This window comes from Lissotriton helveticus, chromosome 4_1 (assembly GCF_964261635.1).
Source record: "Lissotriton helveticus chromosome 4_1, aLisHel1.1, whole genome shotgun sequence".
In the NCBI taxonomy this organism is placed as follows: Eukaryota; Metazoa; Chordata; class Amphibia; order Caudata; family Salamandridae; genus Lissotriton; species Lissotriton helveticus.
In genome coordinates, this window is record NC_136063.1 from 1,047,524,632 (window position 1) to 1,047,540,843 (window position 16,212).

A 16,212-nucleotide genomic window follows, 5' to 3' on the forward strand; every position below is an offset into this window, starting at 1 on the left:
CTGTCTTACACTTCCATCAGTCCTGCCATGGGATGTTGACGCCTTGCTAGGTCCGGTAACGACTCATGCATCGTGTTGCCCCCAACGGCTACCAATCCTGATGATGGCATTCATTGAAGTCTCACCAGCAAGTCTAATTGAGGGTGAGATAAATTAAACTACAGGCACACAGGTACCAGCTACTGCGAACATTGCTAATGCGACAAACGCTGACGGCGATGATCCTCATTTGTGCACCTTTGATCTACTTGATGAAGTAGTTCCGCTTTCACCTACTGTGGTCGACGATTTCTTTGCTATCCTAGACGATTTAATGTTTTCTCCTGACACAGAGAATAACTTTTGAAGTCTGCACTCAGCGTTCCAATGAACACTGAATTCTGTCTTCACTTTCCAAAAACAAACATTCTAACTTGGGAACTCTATTTTTCTACGATTAAAATTTGAACTTTTTTTCCAAAAATAGAACTTTTTTAAGGCACAGAGTAATCTGCTTAAAGTAGATCTATTCTTAGAGAACAAGAATTCTTTTGAATACTTCCTAGAGACAATATCTGGCCTTGTACTCTAAAACAACAAGCATTTGCAATGCAATAGGTCTCGCATTAGGAAAGTTTGAGCTATTGGTATTGTAAATGACAATTTTTTTTATTTATGTGTTGGTTTTGAAAATAGCAAAATTAATAGCTTTGTCATTTACAATGCCAATAGTTTTAACTTTCGCAAATGTGACACCTATAGCATTTGTAATGCAATATGTGTTGTATTTACGTGACTTTGATGTATTGATATTACAAATAACAATGGCTTTTATTTTTTTTAAATAATTAATACTTAAAAGTTATTGTAATTTATAATAGCAATAGCTTAAAGTTTTGTAAATAACTTTTGTGAAGATTATGTTTAGTGTATTTTATTGTGACGAAAATACAAGAACAGAAGTGAAATATGAACCTTTTTTTTGTGAAATTTGTAATAAAGCTTAAACATTGAGAGAACATATTTGAACCAGTTGTTGTTGAATGGTTGTACAGATTGATGCTGTGGTGTCGCTGAGTGATGTTGTGGTGGCGACGAGTGATGCTGTGGCGTTCAGTGATGCTGTGGTAGAGTATAGTGATGTTGTGGTGCCCCTGAGTGATGCTGTGGTGGTGCTGAGTGATGCTGTGGTGATGCGATAGATAGAATGAGGGCGATAGATAGATAAAGGGAGGGCGATAGCTAGATAGAGGGAGGGCGATAGATAGATAGATGGTGGACGATAGATAGAGTGAGGGTGAAAGATAGAGCGATAGAGTGAGGGCGATAGATAGATAGAGTCAGGGTGATAGTTAGATAGAGTGAGGGCGATAGATAGATAGAGTGAGGGGGATAGATAGAGTGAGGGCGATAGAGTGAGGGCGATAGATAGAGTGAGGGCGATAGATAGAGTGAGGGCGATAGATCGATAGAGTGAGGGCGGTAGATAGTTCGATAGATAGAGTGAGGGCGATAGATAGATAGATAGATAGACAGATAATAGATAGATAGAGTGAGGGCGTGTACTGACAACTGGTGGTGTGTGTCTAGTGAAAGCGTTTATTGACGGCTCGTGTTGTGTGTACCATTTGAAAGCGTGCACTGACGGCTGATGGTGTTTGCCTGGTGAAAGCATGCACTGACGTTTGGTGGTGTGTTTGTGGCTGGTGAAAGCGTGCACTGACATTTGGTGGTGTGTGTGTGAATGGTGAAATTGTGCACTGACGGCTGGTGGTGTGTGCGTGCCTGGTGAAAGTGTGCACTGATGGTGTGTGTGTGTTTGGTGAAAGTGTGTACTATGTCTGTTGGTGTGTGCCAGGTGGAAGCGTGCACTGACGGCTGGTGGTGTCTGTGTCCGGTGAAAGCGTGCACTGATGGCTGTTGGTGTTTGTGTGTGGTGAAAGCGTGTACTGATGAGTGATGGTGTCTGTGCGTGGTGAAAGTGGGCACTGACGGTTTGGTTTTCAGTCTAGTTGTGTGTATGTTTGTATGTGTGGTTGCGTGTGTGGTTGTATGTGGTTGTCGGTGTGGTTGTGTGTTGTCTGTGTGGTTGTGTGGTTGTGTGTGTGTGGTGTTGAGTGTGTGTGGTGTTGAGTGTGTGGTGTTGAGTGTGTGGTGTTGAGTGTGTGGTGTTGAGTGTGGGGTGTTGAGTGTGGGGTGTTGAGTGTGGGGTTGTGTGTGTGGTTGCACTGTAAGGCATTCGCAAGCGTGGCAGTGCTAGAGTTCACACCTTTCACTGAGAGGCTTTGGGGTAGAGGAGTGCCAGAAAAAAACATATAAACGCCAGATTGCAGCATAATGTGTACTAAAATAGATCAGCCTAACAAAAGTGTGTAAAAGACAATACATAATAAAATAGTTGTCTAACAATTCGGCGGGTCAGATGGAGGTGTGTTTGCCTGCTAGAAGCGTGCACTGATGGCTGGTGGTGTGTGTGCCTGGTGGAAGCATGCAAATATAGCTGGTGTTGTGCATGCCTGGTGAAAGTGTGCACTGACAGCTGGAAGAGTGTGCCTGTTAAAATGTGCACTGGCAGCTGGCGGTGCGTGCACTGACGGCTGGTGGTGTGTGTCTGATGGAAGCGTGCACAGACAGCTAGTAGTGTGTGTGCATGATGGAAGCATGCACTGATTGGTGATGGTGCCATTTGGACCTTCTGAAGTATTTAGCCATGCAGCACATTAGCCTAGGTGGTACACCATCTACTGTTACTTCAGGTGCATTGGTTAACGACCACACACCCGAGGATGGGCTTCCGTGCTTTTTAATGAAAACATGAAAAAGTTGTGTACGTGTGTCATGTAAAAAAAACAGTGGGATTGAGTGACAGGTAACAGGTAAAGGGACGTTGCTACCAGTGGTGCAGCAGGTGGCGCCAGGTCAACTCCAACCAAATTGCACAAGAAAAACTATTAGATGTTCGTGACCGACCTCACGCTATATGTGGAGCACATGCGGCTTGATTGCTATATGACTGTAGGTAAAAACTCACATGGATTAGGAATTAGTGCATCAGAAGTTCAATGTGATGAATGAAAAAGTTCCACAGTCAGAAGGGACAACATGTGTTAACTGTTTCTGTTGTACCTTTAGCCAAGAATAAAGAAGGAATATAGAAATTAGTCTTTGTGGACTTTATTGTTCATTGATTACATTGAAAATTTTAGTAAACAACTTCCTGAACGTTAGTGCTCTCTCAAGAAAACAGCAGCCCAGTGATGCTGGTCACCAGGAGGCCACATGTAGAGGTCAGAAGGGCCGCAAGAGCCACTGGGCCATACTTTGAAAATCACTGTTTTACCCAGTGTCCTGCAAAGCCAGCTCAGCTCCTGTTGTCAGTGTTGCACAGAATCAGTCACTTTGTTATGCTGTACAGTCACCTCACTGATTGAGTGTGTATGGCTAAGGCTTGTAATTTGCAGGTCACAGGTTCGAAACCCAGAAAAGATGCAGTATTTCACCCTTCTGTGTTTATTAAAATGAGCACCGCCAAAATAGGGTGACAGAGAATCCTGTTCTTTGCCAGAAATGGCAACACTAAAGCACCAGTCCCTATGCAAACAAAGTTGGTACTGATTTCTTGACAGGATTAAAAGTGACATTACTGAGGTCATAAGGAACAGTGAATAATGAGCCCATTGCACATATTAGGTTTCAAAATTGAAAGAACATATATGGAGAGAAACCTAATCACTGACGGCTGACAGATTTCTAACTTGCTCGAGCAAATCCTTTTTCGGAACAAAACAGAGGTGTTCTATAACTCACTATTTACAGTATGAATGGGAACCAGTTCTAAATAAACCCCATAAAGGTTAATTTGTGCTGTTAAGGGAAAGAACTGCAGGTGCATCCCAAGTGAGGATAGTTGTGGTGTTCCCGTGTGGAAGGCACTCAAGAAAAAAACACAACTATGCCATGTCTGACCCACACAACAGGGCCTCTGTCTTTGTCATCCCTTCTAGCCCTGAGCAGAACATTCCTCTCTTGCTCTGGGCTTGGGCTGACCTCAAAAGGTCAAGGTTCAAGGCCCTCCAGGCTGGCATCGCAGGCAGTGCGGAAGTCTCCCAGAGAAAGCACAACAATGTCTGCACTGAAGGGTGCCTGCAGTGCACGTCCATGAGACACAGCTAAGCGCGATGTGGTGCATCTGTCAACAGAATCGTCAGATTCCTACTTGCATTGTTAGCATCACACCAGGCATGTTATATAAAATAGGACACAGTCCAATAAATGAACATGTTGTAGCCTCTCAGTAATATTAACAACGTATGAAGCATTCCGGGTTGCAATCACTATAACTTCTGTGACACCCTGTCCTTTTTGAGTCTTCTGTTATATGTTGTCATGTTTTATTATGTTATTCTATGTAAATTGCATAGCTCACGGTAGTACCACCTTGAAGCAATGTAAGACTTCCAGGCACTCTTCCATCACAAACTAAAGAATGAGCCGTCATGTCAGAATATGTTTGTTATGGCTAAGGAACAAGTAGGTTATGGATGCAATAGGCGTGCTATGAATGTTATTTGCTGTCTGAATTTAGGGAGTGTGTGCTGTGTCCTTAGACAGTGCAGTGTGTAGGGCGTCCACTTAAGCAGCAGCCCTTTCTTCTGGCCCGGAAACAAAGGCTGCAGGAGTGGGTGTTCATCCGCTGTGCTGTATTCATCCGGTGGTCGGAGTTGTCTCACGCAGATTGCATGTGTTCACCAGGACGCAGCCCGGCCGGCTCCGGGCTCCGCTTTCAGCCGCCCAGCAGGTGCTTCTTTAGACGGGGTAGGGGAGGAGGTGTATGCCAAAAAGGGTCCTGCTAATTGATCGCTGCACTTCAAAGAGGTTACGGCTTTCAAAGGATGGCGCACAAAAAAAGGGAGGGAAACTGTGTTTTAATAATGGCTTCAGGCATGTAGAGCGTCAAAGTCTCCTGCTGCAGTGTTCTTAAACGATCAAATATAACTTCTCCCTTCGAGACTTTTGCCCACCTACCTTGAAACGGGCTTCACTGTGACTGCTGCATATGGCGCGATGCACGGGGCCCCAGGACTAGCACAACATTTGCCCCTAACACGCACAAAGGTTTTAGCATTTTATTTTATTTTATGCGTTTTTATATAGCGCTGACTAGCAAAAGGTGCATTACAGGAGGAACAAGGCGGACTCTGCATTTTGAGACGAGACACAGGAAGCCAGGCAGGACTGCCCGGGACTTCCTGCTTGAGGGCGGGGCCCGCAGCACAGACAGGAAGCGGACGGGAGCCTACCCTGCGCTCCTGTGACGAGGGCAGGAGGGAGCCAGCGTGTTACACCAGCGGGGCTCCCGTGCTAAGGGAGAGCCCCGCCTGCTGCAGGGCCTGGACCGCTGCCGCCAGGAGCATGGGGAGAGAAGCAGAGGGGGCTCGAGGCACAGTGCCATTGCCTGCCCGGCCGCCTACCAAGCCCGTGCGAGGAGCCTGAGAGACCCGGTGAGTGAGGGGGGGGGCTGTTAGTGAGCCCAAGAGTTTGGGGGGGTGCGTGCGTGGCTGTGTGTGTGCGCGTGAGCCTGTGGGTGGTGGGGGGTGCGTGGCTGTGTGTGTGTGCGCGTGAGCGGGGGGGGTGTGTGTGTGTGCGCGCGCGTGTGTGTGTGTTTGCGCACTTCAGGGAATGTGAGGCAGGAGATGGGCATGGCGCCGGCCTGGACGTGCGCGTCCACACATCCCAATCGCCGCGTGTGCCCGACCCCTGTTTCAGATTCCCAGGAAGCGGACAACATAAGATACTTCGCTGGACGCAATGCTTCGCATTGCTTTCTCCAGCTCGACCTAAAAATGGTTTATATATTATGCTATGGAATGGTCTCGATCTTTTCTTCTGTATTTTAGAGCCATTTTCATAAATGTAATTTCATTATTCATTCAGCTTCAGATAAGGATATCATGTTTTGTGCTTAGAATGACATAATTTCCTTTAAATGCGTACTACATACATACTCATTTTTTATATACAGCCATTTCAATTGCATTTTTATGTATTTTGGTTGGGACTGTAAACACATCCTTTAGATATGTTTAGATGCTTATAATTTGGTAATGTTGAACATACTAAAGTGGAGTGGGTGTTGTGTAGGAATTCAGGGCCCTAGTGTAATTTTCCAGATTCATGCCCATATATAGGTATAAATCACCCTATCCTTATATAGGCATAGAAATCATAACCATATTTAGACTTAGCCTATGGAGTCCTAATACGGCAAGGCTACTTCCACTAGTTCCGAGAATCCACAATGATTTCTTGGAAAAACCCACCTTTAGCAGTCAGGGACTTCCCCCTGCTTGAATATTGATTTATCCAAGAACTCCTGGAATTTTCAAAGAACTGAGTCTTTGATGACATTATTATGTCCAACCTTACGTCAAACTCGGCACCTTCAAGGTATAAATATGCCCACATTTGCCCAGACAAACACACGGTGGTTTGGAGCAGTTCGACTATCTACTTGCCCGACTCGCCCTGCAGCAGCAAGGGTCGAAGGAAGCCGACCCTCCAGCTGACGCACTGAGAGACACTGTCTTTACTCCTGCTGAGAAATCCAGCTCTGGTGTTTCCAGGCTACCCTTGTGGGTTGCTGGGAAATCGAGTCCTGAGAGAGAGATACAAGACCTCCTTCATTCTAAACCAAGGTACAGAGCTGATTAGACCCTTAGAGAATTCTTGGCAAAAGAATACTAAACTTAAGCTACACCTCACTTATGTCTTCCCTTGTACTAGACTTAGGTTAGGTACACCGGGGTAGGCGTATTTTAGAAGCACCAGTTGAGTACTTTTAGTCATTATTTATTAATGTATGTATTATATATTATTTTATATGGCTTATACACCATACCATGCTTTTACAGTATTATTTCATAATACTCTTCGTACTATATGGATTGTACTTCATAACCAGTATTACGATTGTAGCAGGACATTTATTATGCTTGAGAAAGAAGAATGTTCAATAAAGACCTTTTATTGAAAACGCCCGTCTCTCTATTTTCTCAGCACCTCTGGTGAAACAAAGCGTGCACGATTGAATGAGTAAAATAGCTATCTATTGTTTCCGCCACTCTAGAGATTGATTTCTTATTCTTGGGAAACAAAGTTGTCATGTTTATGTGGTTGTCAGAAACAAATCCCTTCTTGTGAATTCGAGAAAGTTTCTAGTGACCTCTGAGCTAGCTGGCACTCACAATTAAGTTGAATATATTCGATAGAGACCTAGTCGACCTCAGTCCTACGTCTAAACTATAGTATATGTTATTCCAATGCGCAGAGCCTATTGGGAATATAGGAACTACGCTACAACTCAACCAACAACTCAATTTCTGACACCATATTTGTTAAGCATCTCTGAAATATTTGTAGTTTAGGATACCATACTTTAAAAATTGATTACAGTTAGTCGAATTCATTTTCTTCAAATTCAAGCCCTACGATTAGGAGATATATTGTTATTCTTAATTTACAGCTATCCAAGTTTTCTTCCAAAAGGGTTTTCTTTCTTTTTTTTTTTTTTTAAACCTTTATTTTTGACATTTTCAAGGTACAAATGAAACTAGACACATCGTACATTCTCATAACATGTCAGGTATGGTGAAGGCATATAGTAAACATTTGAGCAGGTTCCTATGCACTAGGCACCAGGCATAGAAGTATCAGTATCATATGATCGTATCACATATGCATATCAAGGCAGGTAACTTATTCAATACATACTCATTATAGACCGGAAGAACATATAAAGGACATCTAAGTGCCTGTACAGTAAACAAGTAACATTCCTTATCTATAAGATATCTCCAGCACAGGTATGCCCGGTTCGCATGACTATATCAAGAGGCAATGCAGTCTCATGTAGTCTCTCATCCCTACTCATCTGGGGTTTCTCTCCCTGTTGTTGTCGTCCCTTGTTGCAGCATATAGGTCTGTAAGGGCCCCCAGATTTCCTTAGGTCTGGATGCACTGGGTTGAGTTTCTGCATAAATCTTGCCCTGTTCCTGGCAATATAGCATGTTTTGTAACCATTCTTTGAACTTTGGGGCCCTCCCTCTCCCCCATCGACAGGCAAGTCGTCGCTTGGCTAGCAATAAAGAAATATCTAGGAATTTCCAGTAGGGTCCAGGTATCTGTGCTGTGTAACCTAATAGCAATGTTAACGGGTCTTTGGTAAGGCTAGTGTTTAACATTAATTCCAATGCATGATGGATCTGCTCCCAATATTGCTCCACTTGAGGGCACTCCCAGGATAAATGAAGGAAGCCAGCACCAGGTCGCTTGCAGCGCTTGCAACAATCGTTATCCGCCATATGAAATCTATATTTGCGTGCTGGGGTGTAGTATATCCTGTGCAGAAACTTATAGTGGATGATTTTAAAACGGCAACTGGATGTGATGTTCCCTGTGATGCCGCAACAGTAGCCCCACTGGTCGTCAGTCACCTCTCTCTCTAAATCTACACTCCAATGCCCCCTGGACGACCCTGATATTTCCGACGTGTGTGTCCGTATACTACCATAAATGCGCGACACTATTCCAAAATGGTTTTCTGATTTTCATTTTAAGCAGATTAATTTTCTTTCCATATCTATAAGCACCTTTCAGAATCTGTGGTTCTAGAGACATCTGAAGCTGTTATCTTAACAGGATGTGGTATGTGGTATTTATTATTGTATTTGTTTTTATCCAAATGTTCACTTCTGATAAATACCTCTTACCACAGATTTCTCACCTTGGAATGCTCTCAAGATTTCAAACTTGATCCGATAGACTTTTGTCTTACAAGTTCCCATGCACATATAGGTGGCACCATACTGCTTCACATTGACTCCATACTAGCCCAGAAGTGGTAGTGCAGAGCAGCAAATAAAAATACCAACCCTGCAGGCTGGCTTCAGTTCCTCTCTTTCCATGCCTTTAGACTCAGAACCAGCACCCCGCTCTTGATTTTATTGGCCTTCCGACATCTCCTGAAAACTGAACAAAATACAATATGAATATCTCCTCCAAAGATACAGGTTTTCAACCATGCTGTGACAGCAGAAAACATATGACCCACAAGAGGTATGTTGGTGGTACTTCGGCTCTGGACAGGACTCAAAATTGTGCAACAAGTGTGCCCCATTGCACCAAAAGGCAATCAGGACAGAGAGGCAAAGCTGTATGTTGCTCAACACAAGAAGAAGTTGCAGGTCTCATGTATGGCCTGCCTGCTACCATCCTATGTCAAGGGTGTATACTCGCTCCCAAGGTTCCTGCAGCAAGAGGTCAACTTCACAGTCGAAGGCCCCTGTTAAGTCATAATCTAAATCTAAATGCAAGCACAAGAAAGTGAAACAGAACTCAACCCATCCTGCCATTCTTCATGCAAAGAGATGGTGTTAGAGTGCAACGATATTTGTTGGCCTCCCTTCAGATCTCCGCATGCAAAGCTGATTCCACAGTTGATCCCTGTACGCCCTGAATTTCACCAACCATTGGAGATGCTGCAGCAAATTGATGCCTTTAAGGAGTCCAGGCTGGAGATTTTTTGTGTTCTTTCTGCTCCATCTGATGTACCTTCGGGCCCCTCTAGTCGGGTTACCACCTGTCGATCTGTGCTTAGCGCTGTCTGAGTACTTTATACCAGTTTCAGGCCCTGCACCAATTTCAGTACAAACTTCCACCCTGGGTCACAATCTATGCCAGTCCTTCTCTTGTTTGATGGCTTATCAGTACAGATGCCATCTGAGTCGGAAGAGGATCTGGTGCTGATTCCAATGTTTGTCCCCTAATCGACTTTAGCCTAATCCCGACCTTTGTCGTGCTACCAAATTAATAAAGCACAACCAGTCAGCATGCAGCCTGACTCTGATCCAGTACCTCCACTGGGACTGGCACGCAATCAGAGGCTTTACTTTCCTTTCGGCTTGCATTCTGGCAAAGCTTATCATCACCCAGAGATGAAAATGGGGATGGGGATGATCTGCTCTCTCATTATGATGACAGTTTTTATATGAACTTACAAGAGGTCAGATGGCTTGATGCATTCTCTAATACAGGGTTGAAATTGTAGTAGTAGTCCGATGAGCCGCTCAAGTCTCAGACTTATAGCTGCCCCATATTTACACTAAGACTGATGTCCTAACCAAACTCTTATAGCCTGGCCCAGCCACCCCTGAGCCCTTGCTCCTTTTTAATGATTCTGATACCTTAATAGGCTTTTGGTCAAAGCCATGTTCTTGCCCACAGATGAATAGGCAGGTGGCGATTCTGATTTTATCACTAAACATTCTACTCCACACAGCCTAGTTGTTCAGGCTTCAGTTAGCAAGGTGAACCCCAGTTCACTCCTCACAACTCCTCCGGGGAGGTAGACTGGGCTATTAAGCATTTTGAAAATGAATGTTCTCCTTGGCTAGCCCTGTAAGATATGGCCAGCACGATCTTGCTGGTGGTGCTGGAGGACCTTAGGGCCTCACTGACTGACATTTCAGGATAGTTAGGGTGCGGCCAGCTACATAAGTTGTGCCTGTCTTGATACTCCTGCTTGACTGAGGAGGGCGCTTAGCACCAGTATGGTGCTCCGGCACCATGTGGAGATGCACTGTATAGGATTTTCTAGAGATATTCAGGCCTCTCTCTTGGCTATGCCTTTTGATGGTTCATGGCTTTTCAGCAAGAAAGCTGATTCTGCCTTGGAACGTGTCAAAGAAAGTAAAGTAGAACTACAGAACACTCCCTGGGTCTGTTGGCACCTGGCAAACAGTTTCTTTACCAGTTTAGGAACTTCTGAGGTTACTTAAGGGGTCTGGCATATAGGTAGTGTCAGTCTCTCCAGCCACATCTGCAATCACCCCAGTCCTATCAAGACCTGAGAAAAAGATCTGGTAGGCAACCTACAGGCCAACAAGGGCACCAATGCTTCTAGTCCCATTCCCCTGTGCAACAGCCACCAAGCTGATTTAGCATGCCATTAGTGGTATGCGCATCACCCTGTGGAAGGTAGGATCTAGCACTTTCTCCCAAGGTTGTTCCTTCAAATCGTTCAACATGGTTATTCCCGACTTTCTGCTCCACCAGGTCTTCTCCCAACATTAAAGCAAATCTCAGAGGAACTCCTGTCGGTTTTATAGCAAGAGGTACAAGTTTTACTTTCCAAATGAGCTACAGAAACAGGTCTGGAAAAACAAGAGGGCTGCTACTCTCGCTGTTTCCTTGTGACCGAGAGGGAAGGTGGCTTTTGCCTCCTTCTAGACCTTTTTCCTCTGAATGCCATCCTAGGGATGGACACAATTCAGAATGCTCATTCTGGACCAGATCCTGCTTGTCCCGGACCTGAGCAACTGGTTGGTGTTCTTGGACCTGAAGGATGCGTGTTTTCACACCTCTCCTTCAGTCCCAAAAACGTTACTTGCAATTCCAGATCGCCAGAAGTGTTATCAGTTTGTTGTCCTCCCCTCTTGCCTCACCAGTGTACTCTGATTTTCACAAAAGTGAAGACGGTGGTCGCTGCTCTTCTTAAGAGGTCAGGGATTCCAGTTTCCCCATACCTCAGTGACAGGCTGTTGAAGGCGGGCTTCTCACATCTGTAGGCCACCTCCAGACAACAGCAAACCTCATAACATTGTTGGGGTTCACAATCAATACCCCAAAGTGACACCCAACTCCTTTCAAAATCTTCTTTTTAGTGGAGCTGCCCTGGTATATGGTACAGTTCAGGGCCTTCTCTCTGTTGCAGCGACTCCAGGACATTTGGGGTTTGATCCTGATATTTCAGGCTTGGTCCTGAATTTCAGTGAGAGCAGCTCTGAAGCTTCTTAGCCTTTTCGCCTCCCGCTTCTACCAGGTAGCCTATGCTTGCTCTGTGGTGTAATCTAAAGTTCCAGTAGGCCTAGCACAAGGAAACCTCTTGGACATCCTTCAAATTTCAAAGGAGACTGTGCACGATCTGCAGTGGTGGCTACTCAATCGCAGTTAGACCAGAGATAGGCCCCTCTCCCTTCCCCACCCAGAGCTGATGGTGGAGACAGACATGTCACGGCTGGATTGGGATGATCATCTGGGAAAGGTGGAGATCAGAGGACCCTGGTCTCCAGTGGAAGCCCAACTCCATAATAAACTGCTTGAGATACAAGTTATTCGCTTGGGCTTCAAGGCCTTCCTACCATCCATCAAAGTCAGGCCGGTGCATGTTCTAATGGACAACACCACCCCTATGTGGTATTGTAACAGATTTAACAGTGTGGGGTCCTTGTCCCTCTGCCTTGAAACTCTGCACCTCTGGAGTTGGTTGGAGTGTCAGGGCATCTTCCTGATCACAGACCACCTGGCAGGGTCCTTGAATGCCAGAGCAGACAAGCTCACTAGACAGTGTCTGGCAGCATGAATGGTGACTACAGTCTGAGGTTGCACAGGGCATCGTCCGGCATTGGCCACCACCCTGGCTAGATCTCTTGGCCACGGGCGACAACGTGCAGTGTCAAAAAATTTGCGCATTTGAGTTTCTGCAAGAGTACTCAATATGAGATGCGTTCTAGCTGGACTGGAGCACAGGTCTCCTGTATGCCTTCCCACTTTCTCTTCTGCCCTGAGTTATGAAAAAGGTTAGGAACTACCAGGCACAGGTCATTTTATATGCTCCGGATTGAGCCAGGGGAATGTGATAAACAGAGCTTTTGGGCATGAGCACATTTCTTCGATCATGGTTCCAAGTCAGGGGGGACTCTTGTCTCAGCCACAGAGTAAAGTCCTCCGCTTGAATCTACTCAGCCTATACCCCACTGTCTGGAGACTGAGCTGTGCAAACAGACCAATAACCATGATGGCCTCATCGGAGGAATCAGCTGCAGTGTTTGTTATTCTGAAATCTACGAAACTGCCCTGCTTCTTGCAGAAACATGGATGTGGCCATCTGTCACTCGGTCTCCTCCTCCCTGTACCATTTTCAATGCTTTATTGAATTGCATCACACATACTCATTAAACGGACGAATAATACTGAGGATGAACATTTTAGTTACAGTAACTTCACCAGTGGTTAATCAGTGTTTCTAACGTCTAACATAACATAACGTGTATTTGTAAAGCACGCGTACACCCTGATGGGTATCTTGGCGCTGAATAACAGATGTTTCTTGTTACCCAACGGTACTCATGTTATTGACCTCAGATGGATGAAAGACTGGGTGGACCCGCCGGGATTTGAAGTGACCATGAGGTCGAACACAGGCCCCGGCAGGGGATGCATTAGTCCACTGAGCGACCAGACCCGCCTTTCGATTCAAACTTGAACCTCATTCTCACTCCCCCATCGAATATTAATTTCCCATCTTCTCCCTAGTTCAAAAAGAATCTTAAGTGTTGATTCTGTCACTGCCATTCTGTTGCATTTGTGACATCATGCGGAAGACTTGCGTGTGTTCCGAACACATGGTGAGGTTAGTACAGCTATTTCGTTCAAATGTTTTGAGCTCGTTGGCTTGCTCGGCGATATTCAGCCAGGTATGTAAACTATACACAGATGCCTTCTGTAGAGGATGTGCCAGGTAATAAAGTTGTACTTCTGTAACAGCCAAAATAAACAGTTGAAAACTCATTTTGTATTTACTTCACATTGGTAAAAAAGATTGGTTGAGGCATTAGTCATCATGTGATAGTATGAGTTTGTTCTTCTAGATGCTGCTGCCACTGCTGAAGTCATGGAAGAGGCCGTCCTTAGCACTTCTCCGAACCTTGGCCCGTCTTTGCCCACTGAGGAGGTAACTGAAAATGAACCTACCAAGGTAATTGAGAACAGATATGAGAAAAAAAGGGTGTGACTGCACCGACGGCATAGCGGCAGCCATTTTGGGTGCAGTCTAGTAGGACACTCCTGTGTTTAAGTGTCTTGTTTCCCAAGCCCACTTCGATTTGGGAGGTCTCTGTACCAGTTTCACAGTGTTAATGAGTGGGAATGTGTTTTTACCTGGCCTATTGTATTGCAGAAGAAGCAGCAGAATATTATGGACGCAGCATTTTCCAAAGCTACTGGGGAAAGGCTCTTCGACACATATACAATCATCAGCTAAGTAAAAACAATGTGAGCATTGAGCGATAGAACTCAGTAGAATGCAAACACAGCCTTTGTTCAGTAAGAAGCAGCACCTGCAACGTCTCACGTGAGCCCCTGGGGTAGAATCCTACCTGTTACTTCCAAGCAGGCACCATGTTCATTCGGAGCACTGTATCCATCGAAGTAGGTATTAATGTACCAACACCATAGCTTCCTGTTGAGCCATTAATCTATTAAATGTGCACAGTAAACGGTTAATAGGTCAAACCTATTTATCCTATAAGTGCTTAAAATGTAAATAAATCACATTACAAAGCGTAGAACACATGGGCCACAATATAATGGAAACATTAGATGTTATACGTTTATTCTTGTAGAAAGGGCTAGGGACCTAGAGAAACAATTTGTGCTAAGCGAACGTGGTGCAAAAAGTGTATCTGGAAAAAACTAGTGCAACACACAAAAATTGGTTTGCCTGTGTCTAACAATGAGTACTAGCTTGGGATAGCGTTATTCAATTTAATTAACTTTAGTCTCTAAGGCGCTTAATAGTAGTCATGCATAAAAATCAAACTAGTGAAAAATTAACTGATTTGAACCGTCGTGTCCTAATTACGGGGGCTTATCATTATCAGAATAGATGTGAAGAATCAATCTAGTGGCAACCTTAAAACAAGCATTGGCAAAGCTACAAGGTCTGGGCTATTTTTTAGTTACAGGAGCTTGAAATGGTGACAGTAAAATGATGGTGAATCCTGAGGGCATAGATAGAGAAGATGAGGTACACCTATACTTAAAAAAACACAACTGCTTGAAGCTGTCACACATGCCATGCAGCCTCTTGCCGCAGTCGTACTTCCAATTATTTGTTTCAGATTAAAGAGGTGGCAAAGCTCAGAAAGTTGGCGTGCCTTTTGTGTAGTATTAATATTAGCGTAACTTGAATGTGGTAGGTTTAAATCTTCACAAGGCCAACTCAGCCTTTCATTTCAGTGTTGTGCATAAAATTATCACAATGAAGAAGAGTGATGATGACTCCAAGCCATAGAGGATACAGAGATGAGTCTTTGTGTTAGACATTATTATAATTTGACGGTTGGTTCTAACTAGTTCAGTTGTCGATGACCCCGGCTTTACACCAATGAGGGCATTAGTGTGTCAAGTAGAGCCCAGTAGAAAGGGAAGAACGTGTCCACCATGGTAAGACATCTTTAACCTATTGCAGCTCTTATGTGAAGGCTGGGTGTATTACCTCGCTCTTGTGAGCACGCTGATATTTTATCTCCATGTATATTTCTCTACAGCTATCAAGTGGCTCAGACCATGTATGGAACCTTCAGCTGATTCTGGCTTTAAAGCCAACCGAAGGTTATATTTCGTTGCTTGTATTTTTTCTTTTTATCATAAAAATCATGGCCTCAAATGTCCCCGCAAGCTGCCTTTGTTTAATTAAAAAGCCAGCACTGAGCGAAGGTGGCACACATTACCTGGGGCACTCGCCAGCTCTTCCACTAGTGGTGCAGTACAGTAATATGTGGTTGGTGTACAAGGGACATGATATGCGAATCGAGGCAGGTGTTGGGCTGCTCTACAACTCACAGAATGGATAGCGTCATTTCAGGTGAGGTTTAGTTCTGCAAGGGTACGGTTCCAGACACTTTACCTCTTTGCATGTGGGCAGCACTGTACATCACCTATACAACGTCGAAAAGGTATGGTGAAAATACATATTTTCTCAAACTTTACAAATGCCTTGAGGAGGCGAAATGTTTTAATGCAAATCCTTTTCTTCCTAAATTAGTAGCTAGGGATTAGCATCAAAGTACATGAGTGGGTGTGTGCATGGGAACGTCCATGTGCCAGCCATGGTACAACCTCCTTGACGCAAAGTAACTCATGGTGCTACATTTTGTTACTTTAGGGCTACTTTTCAAAGCAATTAAGGATTTGCACTGGAAAGTAAACCCCCAAACTACACTTTGCAGCAAGTTTGTGTCTTTTTTGTGATACAAACCTGGTGCTCAAAGTATTTGTAAATGTGCCCCATGAACTCAAGATTGGAAAAGTACCACAGTGATTGGGGACGCCATACTATTAAAATTGTATTACTACCCGAAGGAACTCTTTTAACAACCTAAGCATAACAAAAGA

The 16,212-nt window shown here is 44.5% G+C and overlaps 1 protein-coding gene across 4 annotated transcripts in view; it reads left to right on the forward strand.

The window, feature by feature from the left end:
• LOC144828970 (kinesin-like protein KIF17) overlaps positions 1-16,212 on the forward strand; it is a 1,092,500-nt gene that overhangs the window by 842,919 nt on the left and 233,369 nt on the right. For 3 of the 4 annotated variants that reach the window (XR_013610565.1, XM_078687639.1, XM_078687641.1), the window contains exon 8: positions 13,686-13,792. Coding sequence is in view for 3 of the 4 variants with exons in the window: in XM_078687639.1 (XP_078543765.1) it covers positions 13,686-13,792 (107 nt within the window). In the remaining variant the exon portion in view is untranslated. The remainder of the gene's footprint in view (positions 1-13,685; positions 13,793-16,212) is intronic. The other variant, XM_078687640.1, reaches the window with a different exon arrangement.